Here is a 15640-nt window from a genome sequence, read left to right on the forward strand (position 1 = left end):
TTTGTGTTGCTGCATCGTACAAAATCCCAGTAAACTACTTTGGATTTGATGGTTGCAAAGTGAAAAACATCTGAAAAGTTCATCATATTTCCTGGAGCGCACCTACAGGTGTGTGAGCGGTGGGATCCATCCCTGACACAGGGACAGGGTTCCACAAGTTTAAGGAACATTTATTCAATATTCACAGCTTGAAGTTTAAAGGACTCAGAAAACTGAGAGTTAAGTTCTTTAGTGGTTGGAGGCACACTAAGCCTCCTATAAATGGATCCAAATAATCTCGGTGATGAAGCAAAACTCTTCTCCAGCATAAGATATTCTGCAGTAAATATTTGAACACAGAGTGAATAATCTTTGAATGCCTATGTGGGTCATTATGATCTTATGCTGATATTTGCACAGCAGGGAAGCTTGGATGGACAGATCTGTAATTCAGCAGAGCGAGAGAGCGGTGAATGAGCTGATAAACAGATAAACTGATGGATGGATGGGCAGAAAAATGAGCAGATGTGCATCTTTTTGGTTAAAACAAACTAAAATAGGTCTTATTTCAGGGCTCCTACACATCATATACAAACTCCATTATTTACAAGACTACAGAGTATTGCTTTGAACCTGCTTGAACAGCAGTCAAGAAATTCTATGTAGGTTTCACAAAATAAAGCAACTAAATACTAAAAATGGCTTCCAACCATCAGACTGTGGTTCAGAGTCGCCACTTTTTGTGAAATCTGGACAAACCATTGAATTTAAAGCCGTTCTGGGACCGACCCGCTATTAAAATGAGGCTTGGTTGATTTTTTTTAACGAGTCTTCATTCAGTCAGTAGGTGGAAAACTAGCATACTGATGGCTAAAATGTTAAAACATCCACATGTGATGAGGCCACTTCAAAGGGAGCGTGGCAATAAAAAAAGAAATTAATATTTTTCATACTGCGTTATCATTTTTCTCAAAACTTTTTTGCAAACCTGGAAAATGGCAAATGCCCAATTTTTTAAGATTTACTAAGAATCCTGCGACCGGAGTAACTTATTTGAAACAATTAGCATATTTAACCTGGACAAGAAGGAATAATAAACTTATTTTCCCCACACATTCTTAAACTGAACACTTTTAAAGACGTTTAAAGATTGAAGCCTGATTGTTTTGTGTAAAAGCAAAAAAAACAAAAACAAGAGTATATAAATCTGCAAAGATCATAAAGTTTTCAAAGTGTTATTCAAAGCGCAGAGAAAAACCTTAATCCTGCATTATTACTCTGAGGTGGAAAACAAATCTACCTGAAATGATGCCGCTGGCCAGCCCAGGAATCCCTCTAATACTGGTGAAACTATTGGTGCTGAAGTAATCGTCACATGTAGCGTTGAGCTCTGGACTCTGGCAAAACTCTCTCCAGAGTAACGTGGTCTTCAGCACCACAACGGGAGCGTCGGTGGGGACGATGCTTGGTCCATCGGTGCTGTTTTCTAACGGTAGGATTCATACATATCAGCACAAGGTGATAATTAAAACATGAGATTCCTGACTCCAGAGAGAAGCGTCGACCCACCAGAGCCAAGGGTAAAGTTGCTGTCAAAGCTCTCCGCTGTATCTTTTATCTCCACTGGGATGGTTTTGTTACACGGGCTGTCGTCACTGATCAAGTGGCCGCTGATAGTCCTGTTTCCCAGCATGCACACGCTGTTGGAGAGGAGCGCCAGCAGTCAATAACAGAGACCGTTTACACCAGCTAGTGGAAATGTTACATTAGAAAAGCGACAATGCCTCACGTAAATATTGGATTTTTCCACATTTGGTCACATTACAGCCACAAACTTTACTGCATTTTATTGGGATTTGACGTGATAGACCGGAACAAAGCAGTGCATACTTGCAAATTTCAAGGTGTTGCACACATTTATATTCAGCCCACATGATACAATACTCTAGAAACATTTGGAACAGCTGGAGCTCAGTCAGACTGGATTGAACATCTCAATCCTTTCATCGCAGCCATACGTGTGTCAGGCTCATTGTCATGCTAAATGGGGATCTTTGCTGTTTTTAGTCCCAGGCATCCTCCCATCAGCTCTGACAGGTGAAGAAAAGCATCTCCACAGCCTGATGTAGCGGCCAACATGTCTTATTATGGAGACGGTGCGTTTGTGGGGACGTGTTGCATTAATCTTCCCTGAAATGTAGCCAAAAAATTCAATTTAAGTCGCATCCAACCAGCGCCTTATTCCATGTGTTTGCTGTGCAACAGGAAAACAACAAAAAGGGGACTTTTTATCGTTTTCTTTCAACACAATTTTTAGATTTGCCAGATATTAAATGTAGCCTTTTCCTTGCGTGGCTTCTTACTCAAGGTGGACGCTCATGTCTTGGCGGATTTGCAGTTCCTCTCTCCATGCTTAGAGGATGGTTTAAACATTAGATTTAAATGAAGGGTTTAAGACAACATCGTTATATTGGTAATTAATGCAGGTGGATTACATTTTCCTGTTAGGTAACCCCGATTGTGTCAGCTGGATTTAATCACTTATATAGGGGTATCAACACAAAAGGCCAGAAATATCAAAGCAAGCCACACTTTTAACTTGTAAAAAAAAAATATTGACATCCGTGGGCTATTCCTTCAGCTTTACAATTATATTCCACTTTTATACAGCTACCATTGAAATGGTAGCTATGCTACCATGGAAAGCCTTTTGTATCTCAGCATGACAGAGTGGTATGGGAGCTCCACAGTGCAGGAGAGGAAGGATTTAGCGCGGGTGCTGAGGTCAGCACAGGGGATTGTGGGATGCCGTCTACAAGATCTGGACACGGTTTAGAGTCCAGAAAAGGGCCAGACTTACTATCACAGATCCCAGCGGTCTGGATAATGCACGGTTTGTCCCACTTACATCAGGGAAACGATTCAGGAACAGAAATAAAAGACTAATAGACTCAAAAACAGCTTCTTTCCCAAAGCTGTGAGGGCTATAGCCCCCTGCTGAGAGTCAAATAAACCTCCAGCCCAGTTCATCATCTTTTAGATGTTTACAAACACATTACTGTTTCCACAGGTTCTTGATCTGAAGAGTTACTTATGCAACTCCACAGGGACTGCAAAGAGACCGCTCTCTATTTTCATGCTTTAAGCCTCTGAGGAAGAGATGTTGGTCAGTGAAATCACCTGATATCAGTAAAATCAGTAAAATAAGTTTGGTAAGATTGTGCCTTGTTGTGTCTGCGTGTTGTCTGTAATCTGTGCATCCTGAGCCGCTGTCTCTTTAATCAAAAATGTCCTTACGGTAACACATAATGACAAGAAAGATTCTCCATTCTCTGAATCGTCTGAAATCCCAATAAAACGCACCGCTGATGCAACGGGACGCAGCGAGCTAAAGGTCCGACGGGTGTGAATATTTTAGCCAACGTACGGTCCACTTACGGAAAAGGAGGCTCTTGGATGGCGGAGACGAACGCTCCCACGTAGATGGAAATGATGGAGACGATGACGCAGGCCAAGAAGATGGAGGCCAGCTTGTTGACGTACTTTACGCCCACGAAGACGAGCAGGGACATCAGGAGGAGACAGATGCTGCCGTAGACCCGCATGTTGTTCAACATGGCTGCATCTTCGCCTGTGAAAATCTCAGCCTGGGGTACGATGTATATCTGGAAGACGAAAAAAAAGCAAGAAGTTTAAGCATAAATATTTTAGACTATAAATACAACTCATCAGTTCTTTTTGTTCCAGGTTTGCTTCTTAAAAACAAACTAAGAATAATGATGATAAAAGAGAAAGAGGAGAACTCCAGCGCCGACCCTACAGCACGCCGGACTCAGGGGAACATTGTGGGGGAAGGTCTGCAGACTAAACTGGAAACACTGGTGGGATGTGAGCAGAATGAAGGCAGATCCTACCAGGAAGATCTCGATGGCTCCCAGGATGTACATGGCTCCGGCGAAGGTGGTGCCCAGGTAGAAACAGATCCCCACGGCCCCACCGAACTCTGGACCCAGAGAGCGGCTGATCATGAAGTAGGAGCCTCCAGCTGGAGGGGGGGGGGGGGGGGGGGGGGGGTTAGAGTACACATGAGGTGGAGGGAAAGAATGATGGGAGAAAAGGGGTCGTGGGAAGAGAAGACAAATTAGAAGAGTCAGTGGGACGATGGACAAAGGAGAGTTATTAGGAGAAAAAGAGGAGAGCTGATGAGTAAAGTCATTCTATGCTTAGAGACAGAAACTGTGCTATGCAGGAGATATTGGAGTTAGAGGAAGCACAACATTTTTCAGGGAAAAACGTGTCTGCACATGACGGCAGCGTTTTTGTCTCCTTGGAGAGCTGGATTAGGTTGAGATTCAGTTTAGTTCAAGCTTATCAAAGCCCCGTTAATCTTTGGCAAACCCTAATCTCATCGTTTCCATTCTCCACTAGTATGAAAGGTTTTGGAGTATTCGCAGTGGATTAAAGTTTCAACTTTGACGTGAATATGCTTGGTGATCTAAACCCGTCCATTGTCTCCGTGTGAAGCCGGTGTCTTGGTTCTCTACTTCAGTCTCAAGTCTTTTGCAGGTTTTCCTCCAGGATGACAATCGATGCATCTTCCCATCAACTCTGCCCCAGCTGGAGAAAAGTCCTCCCACAGCGTGATGCTGCCACCGTGTTGTTTCGTCATGAGTGGGTGTGTTCAGGTTGCCGCTCTTCCATAAGAGGCCAGATGTGTGGCATGCTCAGTTAATGGGATCATTAGTCGGTTATGTCCAAACAATCTCCCAGCTGAGATGTGGATTACTGCAGCTCCTCCAGAGCCTCCGTGGGCCTAATGGCTGCCTCCCTGAAGCTCTCCTCGCCTGGCCTGGGAGTTTAAGTGGATCTCTGTGTCTTATTAGGTCTGCTGCTGGATGCCAGTGGCTGAACTTCCTTAAAACATTTTACTGACTGGCAAAATAAACTGAACTCAGCAGCATTTTCTCACTGCATGGATTGTAGCTGGCTCTTAATCTACGAATGCACTAAATCGACTATACCTGAGTAAAAATGGCATCTAATATTTTTGTAAAGTCTCTTGAGAGGACATTTGTTCTTATCTGGTGCCATTTGAATGAACTGAATTCAATTATAACCAAATTGTAACTAAATTATATCTTAACCCAGATCTTAAAATATCCAGCCCTAAACCCCCTTTATGGCAGCAACGTTCCAAAACAACCAGAACACAAAGACAGCTAAAAGAAAGAGCACCTGATCTTTGCTTATACGATTTTAAGCAGACAAAAACGGCACATAATAAAACTATACATAAAGGATTAAAGTACTTTAACCAGCTTAAAGCAAATGGACTACAGTGTTGGCTTTTAATATCACAGCCCCTGGTGCAGTCAAGGTTATGGCACCTCTTTCCTTTTCTGTTTGTTGCATGGGCAGATGAGCCGCTGCCTCTTAAGTCTATGAAGACTGGAAGTGCTCGTTTTTTTCATTTAACAGTTTCTGAGAGCTTTTATCTTTCCTACTGCGGCCGGTCTTCACAGCCACACAGTGGCACAAAGAAAGCAGCATTAACGACATGCTGGCATAAAAGCAAGCTGGAAAAAGGAAGCCGTCCACTTCTTCCTTTGTAAATGATGCCAGATGTCACAGCACTGGTGAACACGAGGTGAGTTGATCCAGTTATATTGATCAACCAGAGCTAAGTTGCCAGGAGGAGCTGCCAGACTAGAGACAACGTCTAACTCGTGTTCCTGGTCTGAGATGCTGAAAGGAGACTGGTTGCAGAAATTGGACTTCACAGGTTATGAGTTGTTCACATCTGTGTTACTGCTTCCATCTACAATGTGTAGATGCAGAGGCAGACTGGGACGTCGTCATCTTTGTTGCACACGCTTTGCAAATATAAGAATCTTTCCTGAATCTTTAGTTCTTTGTAAATGTCATGTTTGTTCGTTTATTCTCTGGTTCCTTTCACTATAGAGGAACTCCTAAAAATCAGACCTTCCTCATCCTGTCTACATTTTCCATGGACCCGACTTCACTGAGAACCTGGTTGGCAAGCAGGCGTGCTTGTGAAGCTACAGCCCTTCACACACCTTTGTTCTCAAGCCACCTAGCTAATGTCCACTCTTTGGCTAACAACATGGATGAACTGCTTCTCAACTTTAAAAACTTAGACTTCAGCGAGCCAGGTCAGCACCCTCTGGACAGCCCACCAGACAGACAGTCCACATCCAGGTGTTTTGAGCGGACTGCAGAGCAAAAACTTCATGGAAGAACAAAAATGATTTCCCTTCTTGTACATTCAAATTTAAAATGTCTTAAATGAGAGCAAACTGGAACTAAAGTCAAATTTCTTGTTTGTGTGCACAAATTTGTGCCAAGTTTGTGCACACAAATGTGCATTCTGAACTTTACACTGCAAAAATGGAACTAAAAATAAGTAAAATGTTCTTAAAATAGGTTTATTTTTCCTTGAGTTGAGCAGGTAAATAAGATGATCTGCCAATAGAATAAGATTTTTGCACTTAAAATAGGAAGAATTCATCTCTGTCTGCAGTATATCTAATTATCTTATTATAGGGGTAAAAATACTCATTCCATTGGCAGATAATCTTAACTGCTCAAATCTAGGACAAAAACACAAATTTTAAGAACATTTTACTTACTTTTAGATCCGTTTTTGCAGTGTACCACCTATATCACAACAATTCATTAACTGTAATCAGAACACTGGGCTGATTCAACAATAGCATAAATGTAGGAACCCTCTATTCCCAGACCATGGGAAATCAGATCCTTTACCCTTAATTTGGTTGCTGTGTTTACATAACACCTGCGAGCAAAGAGAGAAAAACTGCTTCCCTAACAACAAACCCCAGAACAGCAGCTCAACCAAAAACTCCTGGGAACCAAAACAACAGACTGGGATTGACTGGGAGATGGATTGTAGTGAAACAGGATGAAACCAGGTGGGATAAAAAGAATCTGTTCAGATGGAGAGTTTGGATGGTGAATGGAAACACCCAGCCGTGGGCTAGCATGGGGTTAGCAGGAGGCATTAAGGTACACAGAGGTTTCAACAACATAGCTAGAACTTTCTGTGATAGCGTTTCCATACTCCTTTCCGTATATTGCTGTCATTTTACACGATGCGAGCGTCGGCATCCGAAGTCAATAAAGTTGATTGTGATGCTAGAGATCAAGTCCATTTAATCAGACGACTAAAGTGTCAGACTTTTACCCCCCTGTATGCAGGAGTTACGCAGAGATAACCTTGTTATCATCCACTCTGAGGTTTGTAAGTGAAGGTGGGGACAAAGTCAACCCAGGAGCAGTGAAAGCGTAGCTGGTGTCACAGATACCAAACAGTGTTGACGACCACCTGAGACTAGATGGTGAGTGAGAATGAGAGACTGAAGCAGGAGAGAAACAAAGACATTAAGGAAACGGGTTCTCTACGTTACATTTGGACTACTGTCAATTTTCAAAATGTCAAGAAGCTGCAGGTGTCAGAAAAAAAAAATCACAGCACTTTGACACTTACTGTACCCATATAGACACCATTTGGTGAAAGATAAGGTCAACGGCGGCTAAATATTCTAGGTTTTACTTTATAAAGAGAGATGGAGGGTCAAACAGGGGGGAGGGCACAGGGAACAACAGAAACAACTACATCAGTATTGCTCAAACATTAAGAGCAGACAAAGCAAAGCGTGTGCATCTTCAGTGACCAAGCTGATGGGTAAAATCTCTACATTAAAGTGAATTCCCTGCATTCGCCAGCTTGTTTTCCTGAGATATCACTGCGTAAACATTTCGTGTGTGCGGTGTTAACAATGTACCAGCCGCTGAGCAAACCTGATCCATGCGTGTGGTGAGAATGTAAAGAGAAGGTCCTGTGGTAAAGAGATACCTGGCACAACTCCGTTAGTGGCGATGGCGCTCATTGATATCGCGGTCAGGAGCGTCTGAAAAGCAGAACCAGTCCCACAAACGGCGTTAGAGAGGTTTCAGTACTCAGGAGTGTTCGAGAAGGCATAAAAACACTCACGCAGCAGCAGCATATGAAGACGATGCAGAGGGCCTGCAGCACGCCAGCGGTTCCCACCACCCAGGTCAACCTCAGGAACAGGATGACTCCAAAGATGTTCTGAAGGCAGGGGAGGTAGACGCCCATGAACGTCCCCATCTGTGGCAGCTGGAACAGGCAGGCAGCACAGGATTTTACTTTAATGTTAAATGTCTGTCATTCATACAGTATTTCAGATAAACTAAGAATGTGTGAAATAAAAGTAACATTGCTTCTAAAGGGATGTCCAGATCCAATTAAGAGTACCGGCTCAAGCTCCTGTTCGTTAAACAGGATCTCCCGCTACGTGTTGCTGGTGTACTCCCCAAGATTTTATGTCAGCCCTGTAAAAGTTGGGTCTGCATTTTTTTTTTTAAATCCCAGCTTGTTTATTTTCTTGTACCTAAACAAATTCAAGGTGGTGCATGTTCACTTTTTTCATGTGACAAATCTGGGTTTTCCCTAACAATATCCGTATCCTTTCAACTGTACTTTCATATTGAAATCTCAGTCAAATTCATTTTTATTGTGCACAAATTTAGTTGTTTCAGCTGCAAAACGCTGTCGGCAGGAGAAAGATGGAAGTTTATCATAACCCGATATAGACCAAGCACTGTTAATGAAATGTGGTCTAATAATTCACTTTAATGTTACTGAGGTTACGAGCTTATAAATGGCATTGATCCAATATGTGGAGAACTCCAAGCCTTCGTTTCAGACCTACTTCTGGTTTTGCTATGTACCGTATATACTCCACTGGATAGATCCAAGAAGAATAAAGTCATAATATTAGCTATTTCTATTTGGGTTTTTTTTGTTGTGGAAACTCCTCTGCGGCCAGTAAGTTATTTTCTTTAATCAACCGTGGCCATAATACAATTTATATTATTATGAGACTAAAGTCATAATATTAGGCTTACAAAAAAAAAAAGTAACTTTTGTTTATTTATTTTATTACAATATTTTCACAATTTCTCACCCCCCCCCCCCCCCCCCCCCCACACCCCATCCCGCCAAAAGACACTATTAATAATGACCCTTATTTTGAGGGTCGCAGGTTGATGAGTTTGGGAACCCTTGGGATAGATCATTAATACAATTCATTAAATCAATTATCAATTTTAAGCTGATTAAATTCTGATGTTCTTTAAACTTTCAGAACTGAATAATAATAATAATACAAACTGGAGAAATAATAACTACCTCCATGTGGGAAATGCAGACTGAGGGCCTGATCAGGCAGCGGATCGGACATTTTAACTCAAGCGTCAAAGCAAATTTAGGAACATTTAGGTGTCAATCGACGTCTCTTCAAGGTCAAACTATTTGTCAGACACTGTTTTCACCATTTTAGATACATTTCCAAAACTAATAGGGTTGTTGTCAAACCAGAAACTGGATGTGGTTAGTCATGGTTTCATTTTTGGTCAATTAGACTTTTGTAAGGGACTCTTCATTGGATAAAGAAATGCCTCGTTCACCTCGTTGGTCCAAATGTCTGCAGAAAGACTTTTAAGTGGATCAATCAGAAAAGCTCACATCACTCCAGCTTTAATGACTTTGCATTTTGCAATTTAATTTAAAAACCTGGGCTTTAACTTTGCAGGGCCCTGCTGGATCTAGCTCCTTCTTATATTACTGATTTATTAAAACAACACATGGTACAGCACAAGCCGTCAGGAGCTCAAACCAAAACCTACCAGTAGTCCCAGAGTCCAGACATAAAGCTCAAGGACAAGGTTGTGGCAGGAGCTTCCTTTGTTTTAACAGTCTTGAATTATTTAAAAAGCAGCTCAAGACATCCTTTTTCAAACATGCTATTCCTTAAAAACTGTTAAAATATTAGTGCATATTTGTTTTTAATTTCCAGTATTTTCTTATTTAAATCATATATTAATAGTAATTTAAATAGGGATTTCCAAGCTCTAAGTCTTTGTGTCTTTATAAATTAAAGCCGGTTCACTGCAGCGTTCATAAGGAAACCATAACTACTTTTACAAACATACGATTGCACGCTTTCATTTTCTTTTTTTCACTTTCACGTTGGCCCAGTTACAGCCTAATCTCCCAGCGATGCGGCAGACTTCTGCCGATGCTTTTACTGAACACACCGTAGAACCAAACGGGGCAGATTAAAGATGTTTTGGTTCAACTTTCCCCTGTCTGGAGGTAAAACGTGCCAGCGAGTGTTCAATCTGAGCGAGGGGTTCGATAAAAAAAACAGCCCAGCATCTTATCTAGGCTGCTGCAGCTTATCGTTGAGCTCTGCGGAGCACTCAGAGTTCAGGCCTTGACGCCCTTTGAGTTGTAGATATGATTTGTCTAGGCAACAACTCAATGACCAAAGCAGAGGAGGGAGAACCTCAAGCTCATTTTAAGATGAGTCTGTTTTCTGTATGTTGTTAATTCAGTCAAATTATGTGTAATTTATCAAATTACATTATACATGATCACAAAGTATATTTGAAACCCTAACAGTGTTTGATTCAGAGCTCTTCTGTTTAAACATGACACGCTGCTTTAACACAAACACTGGGGGCACTGTAAAAACGGATCTAAAAATAAGTAAAATGTTCTTAACGTTAGTGTATTTGTCCTTAATTTGAGCAGGTAAATAAGATTATTTGCCAATGGAATGAGTATTTTGACCCCTAAAATAAGATAATTAGACATCCTGCACTTGAAATAAGATGATTGAGATGAATTGTTCCTATTTTAAGTGCAAAACTCTTATTCCATTGGCAAATCATCTTATTTACCTGCTCAAATCAAGAACAAATACACAAATTTTAAGAACATTTTACTTATTTCTAGTTCCGTTTTTGCAGTGTGTGTGTGTTAGCAAAGCTTTGTGGGTAATTTTTATTTCACAGTAAACTCCTCTGGGTCCAGAAAGTGATTTGGAAAAAGGGGAAGCGCTTCACACCTTGCTGGCTTTCTTCTTCTCACCGATGCTCTCGGCCTCCTCGTGCTCCTTGGCCCCCTGCGTCAGGTTGGTGTAGTTGGCCAGCCGGTTGAGCAGAGAGGACACCTTCGGCCGGGTGTCCATCTCCTCCTGTTGACGGGAGGTGTGACAGCGTGAGGAGGGGGAACAAAGAAAGGATCGAAGCCTCGAGCAGCAAGATGCATTAAAAGAATCGGCAGGAAGAAAACAGGCGAAAGAGGAGAAATGAATGAAACTTTGTAATCTATACGAGGTAAAACTGGCTGTTAGCTCAGGTTTGATAAAAGGACAGCGCTAGTGAGGATGTCTTACAAACCTCAAACAAGGCCAAGTTCCTGTCGTAGAAGTCATCGTCATCCATCCCATGACTGTTGTTGATGTAAACACTGGAGATTTTTGAGTTTCCATCACCTGAACAACAAGACAAGAGAACACAGACACACACAAGACTGGAAGTTTAATATGAGCGCAGAAAGCGGAAATTGTCATTTTTATCAACGTGGCGGTCATTTTGGTTGGCTGAGGACAGCGGCGGGGGTCCGATGAAACGGCTACCCTGTCGCCGAGCCACTTCCAGCCCCATCAGCACACGGCCCTGCATCAGCAGCACCTGACTCAGCAGCATCACTTCCCCGTTCCCGTCGCCACGCTAACGCCAGCAGTCGTCTGCGACGTGATGGGAGCTCAGAGCTGATGTGATGTCCTGCATGCAGGACGCTTTCACCGGGCCTTTCTAAATATAGCAATGAGGCTGCAGCATTAGCTGAAAACAAAGCGATGCCGGTTTGACATAAATACAGACAAAGCATCAGGGCGTGATCTGGGCGTGACCTAAGATCTGACTGCATGTGAAAAGGAACAGACATCAGCGCTAAGCCTCCTGCAGACCTGGGAGCTCTAACGGTAAACTAACCTGCTGAACAGGACGGTCCACATGCAGAGATACCGCTGCGGTTCCCAGACTGTTCCTGCTGAGTCAGGCTCCCAGATCCTCGTCCTGCGGTCCCCTTCAACCCACCAAGAGGAACTGGAGCGCCCGTTATATGGCGCCGCTAATAGCGTTAGACGCTCCTAAAGACATCCATAGCCCTCTGAAATGATCTAACTACATTTAACATCTCAGCTATACTGCATATAAATACTTAATCGTGTTAAAAACTAGTTTGTAATAAAAAAAAAAAATATGTTGATTTCCACTAAACAAGACAGATTTGTTTTAAATATCTAAATATTAAAATGTTTATGAAATAATCAAACACTGCATTTCTTAAAAATAAAAAAGAAGCAACACAGGCGAAAAGAAATCACCATTTTATTTTAAATGTTTAAAAGTATTTAACCATTTATAAAATACTTTCACACTGCGGTTTTTTTCTCATTTATAAGACAATATACAGCATTTCATTTCTCCCAAAAAGAATACGCCTTTTAAAGGATTTCTGCAAGTTTCTGTAACTTTGTAAGAGAATTATGAATCAAGTCATATAATAACAGCAGGCATCAACGTATTTACATGAAATCTAACTAACCTCAGTAACAGCACAGGTTTCCTCCCTTGCATTTTTTGGTTCTAGCATGAACGTCTCCTGTTATTTACATCTAGGTTACTGAAGTGCATCGTGAACCTCCCTGCTGTAGCTGCTGGCATGTTTTCTTCATCAACAGGAATCCATGTGTTCAACCAAACTTCAGTGGAAACAGACTCCACTGTGACGACGTCTGATTTTAATCTCCTAAACTAAACTACAATTAGCAAACTTCCAGAGCAGGACTTTTCAGCGGGTTTGGGAACGACTGACTACCCGGCGATATTCCCCTTCTGATGGAGCTTCCACCACTGTGCCGCGTACAGAGAGCATCTCCCCGTTACGCCAGGCACTGCCATGACCGTCCAGATCACCTTTTTATAGCCAAAGAGGGATATTTTCAGCTCTCTTGTAAAGTCTAAACGGAGAAGCATTTAACGTGGTTTTCTGTTCTTTAGCACTTCTCTCACAGATGCCGTGTTGTGGTTGTTGAGCTCCAGTCGGCACCAGGAGGAGCCTTAATTTGGGTTGAGATTCCCAAGCAGATCCACTTACACACTGAAATTTAATAAGGTCTACCACTTTGCTATTTGCCCCCCCCCCCCCCTCCCTTCACGACCTGCTGAGAACTGTAGACTACCCGTCCTGCTGCACCCAACCTTGGCAGCCATGGATCCCTGCAGGAGGCCGCGCTTGTTTCAAGTTCACAATCCTACGGAGTTGGAAGACAGCAGTGGTTTAAGCCTTGAAATCAGATGTATGCAGACCTGGACGGTTTAAGGCTATGATGTTGACCTTTTGATCAGCTGATCAGGTCTCGGCTTATTTTGTCTGCCGCTCCTGTTCCTTCTGTTTGCATTTTGAGCCGCTGTTTAAAACACGGCCGCAGCGTTGAAACGGTTCCACCTAGGAGTTCATTCTGACTATTTTAGACCCTGCGGAAACCTATGCGTCATTATTCAAAATACCAAGCAGTATTCATTTAATGTTCTTTAGTAATGTACTTATATTTACAGTAAATATGTCTGACTAGACCTTAAAAAAAGAGGATATTTATTTTCTCTTAATGGATGAAGAATTCAGAACTCTACGTACTGATAATTGTGACTCAAATGCTGGTAACATTTTTCTTTTTTTTCCCTTTTTGCCATAATGTCTTTATTTATCCAGATGCAGCCGGACTGACATTTAAATCCCGTTTCCAAGAGGAAAAGACCCGCTGCTCGGCTGCCACTTGCTTTATGACTGCAGGGTTGCTGCTCCCGCTTTAATAATTGGACAAAATTGAAGCCAACATAATAACCAATACTGGCTTCAAATATTAACCGGTTCAAGTTGAGAGCCATGCTTGACACTTTTTACACATTTTTAGAGACTTAGTGAAGGTACCCTCTTGTCTATTTGAGGAGCAGAGAGGATTCTGGATGTCAGGCTACTGACCCAGACGTTAAGTTGTTAAAGTTATCAGAGGTGTATGTCACCAGATTTGTAGCAAACCCTGTCGCCATGCAGGTTAAGGACACTTTCTCATTTATTGGGCAAAAGGATGGATGAAACATCCAAGTACAGACACTTAGCCAGCAGCAGCAGCAGCAGCAGCAGCTCACAGTGGGGAGCAAGTGGCAGAAAGGAGGTCAACAGGGATCAGTGGGAGCAGGAGTACTTGCAGCTAAAAAGAGGAATTGGCAAAACATTTTCGCTGCGTCAGCGAAAAAAAAAAAAAAAAAAAAAAAAAAAAAAAGGATTCAGTCCAAAGACACACCATGGTACCGAATTCATGGCTGATTATTACGAGAATAAGCCTTTTTTAGCAGGGAATCGCTGATCAGAACGTTCCGGCCCATTTCTGAGCTCAGGTTCTTGTAAAGCTTTGGCCGCCATGTTCCTAGACAGACAGAGGCCAAAAGCTAAGGAGGACAAAGCAGAGCTATTCTGACGCAGCACGTTCAGCCTCCCTGTCGTCTCGCCTCTTCAGGCTGCCAGAGAGAGAGAGAGAGTTAGACCTCCACCATCCATCTGCTCCCTTCCTACGTCTCTGTGCCTCCTGACGCTTTATTTTTAACCACCTGACGGATAAAAATAGCTAACTCTGAACCTTCTCCGTCTAAAACCTGAAAGTGCTTTTGCTAGTGGGATCTGGTGACGCCTGGCCCGATGCAGTCACAGTCTGCAGGATCCGGGTCAGTCAGACTGAACGTGATCTGATTTCTTGGAGCATCTCTACTTCTTGTCTTATGGAGGAATGAGATCAGTTTTCACGACGCTCACACAGTTTTAATTTTGGTAAAAACCTAGAAAACAACAACGTTTTCACTCTGCACGCCTATTTTTTCCCCCCCCCCCACACCCACAAATGTGACAACATCCCATCGGTTGTTTTTTTGCCCCCGCTGATTTAATCAAACGTTTAACACCTGAACCCACACAGGGGGGTTTATGTCAGGCTTGAAACAGATGTGGCCGCCCCGATTCACATCAGGGGAAGCAGCTGCTCCACCATCCACCCTGTGAGGACTCTGACTCAGTTCAACATCCCTTTGTCAGCATTTTTGCCTTCTCCTTTTATTTTGGGACGAGCGGAGACAGAGACGCGGAGAGAGGCCGGTCCAAACTCAGCCGGATGAACCGTCTCAGTGTCTATTTCTGGGAGCTTATTAAACAGCGCAGGGCATCCTCATAACAACGTAGCTGCTTAAGTGGATCAGCGCGCTAATTCAGTTACATCCTACTGAGCCAGCGCGGCTATTCTGGTCTGCGTTTAAATAGCGGCGTATTGTCCTCAGCGTGACTACGGCTGGGCCACATCAGCCAGAAGGAACCAGTTTGTCGTTGTTTTTATTAAACGGGCTGTTTAACCAGCTCTCCTGCATGTCTGTAATAAACAAACTCCCAGGCAGTCCACATAGGAGGGTGGTATCTGCCAGCAGGACGGAAAGCAGTGAACCACAGCATCTGTCCTGAAGGCGGGACGATCACCGCGGGGAAGGAGGAGAAACCTGAACCGTACACTTACAGCAGCATCCGTTGGATCACCGGCTGATGAAGAAGCACAAAAGATCTACGTCTAAACCCAGAACGCGAATAGGAAGGGAACAGAGAGCTGTGCTCCTGGTCTTTTTAACGCCAACATTTTCCCTC

General features: G+C 42.9%; 1 protein-coding gene across 4 annotated transcripts in view; it reads right to left on the reverse strand.

The window, feature by feature from the left end:
• The window catches only part of LOC105919175 (solute carrier family 12 member 6), a 33298-nt gene that overhangs the window by 11741 nt on the left and 5917 nt on the right, over nt 1-15640 (reverse strand). For all 4 annotated transcript variants that reach the window (XM_036146072.1, XM_036146071.1, XM_012854430.3 and 1 more), the window contains exons 3-10: nt 11293-11387; nt 10959-11087; nt 8015-8161; nt 7877-7931; nt 3894-4024; nt 3418-3644; nt 1549-1679; nt 1280-1465 (exon numbers count right to left, since the gene is read on the reverse strand). In XM_036146072.1, the coding sequence (XP_036001965.1) occupies nt 1280-1465; nt 1549-1679; nt 3418-3644; nt 3894-4024; nt 7877-7931; nt 8015-8161; nt 10959-11087; nt 11293-11387 (1101 nt within the window). The remainder of the gene's footprint in view (nt 1-1279; nt 1466-1548; nt 1680-3417; nt 3645-3893; nt 4025-7876; nt 7932-8014; nt 8162-10958; nt 11088-11292; nt 11388-15640) is intronic.

This window comes from Fundulus heteroclitus, chromosome 14 (genome assembly GCF_011125445.2).
Source record: "Fundulus heteroclitus isolate FHET01 chromosome 14, MU-UCD_Fhet_4.1, whole genome shotgun sequence".
NCBI lineage: Eukaryota > Metazoa > Chordata > Actinopteri > Cyprinodontiformes > Fundulidae > Fundulus > Fundulus heteroclitus.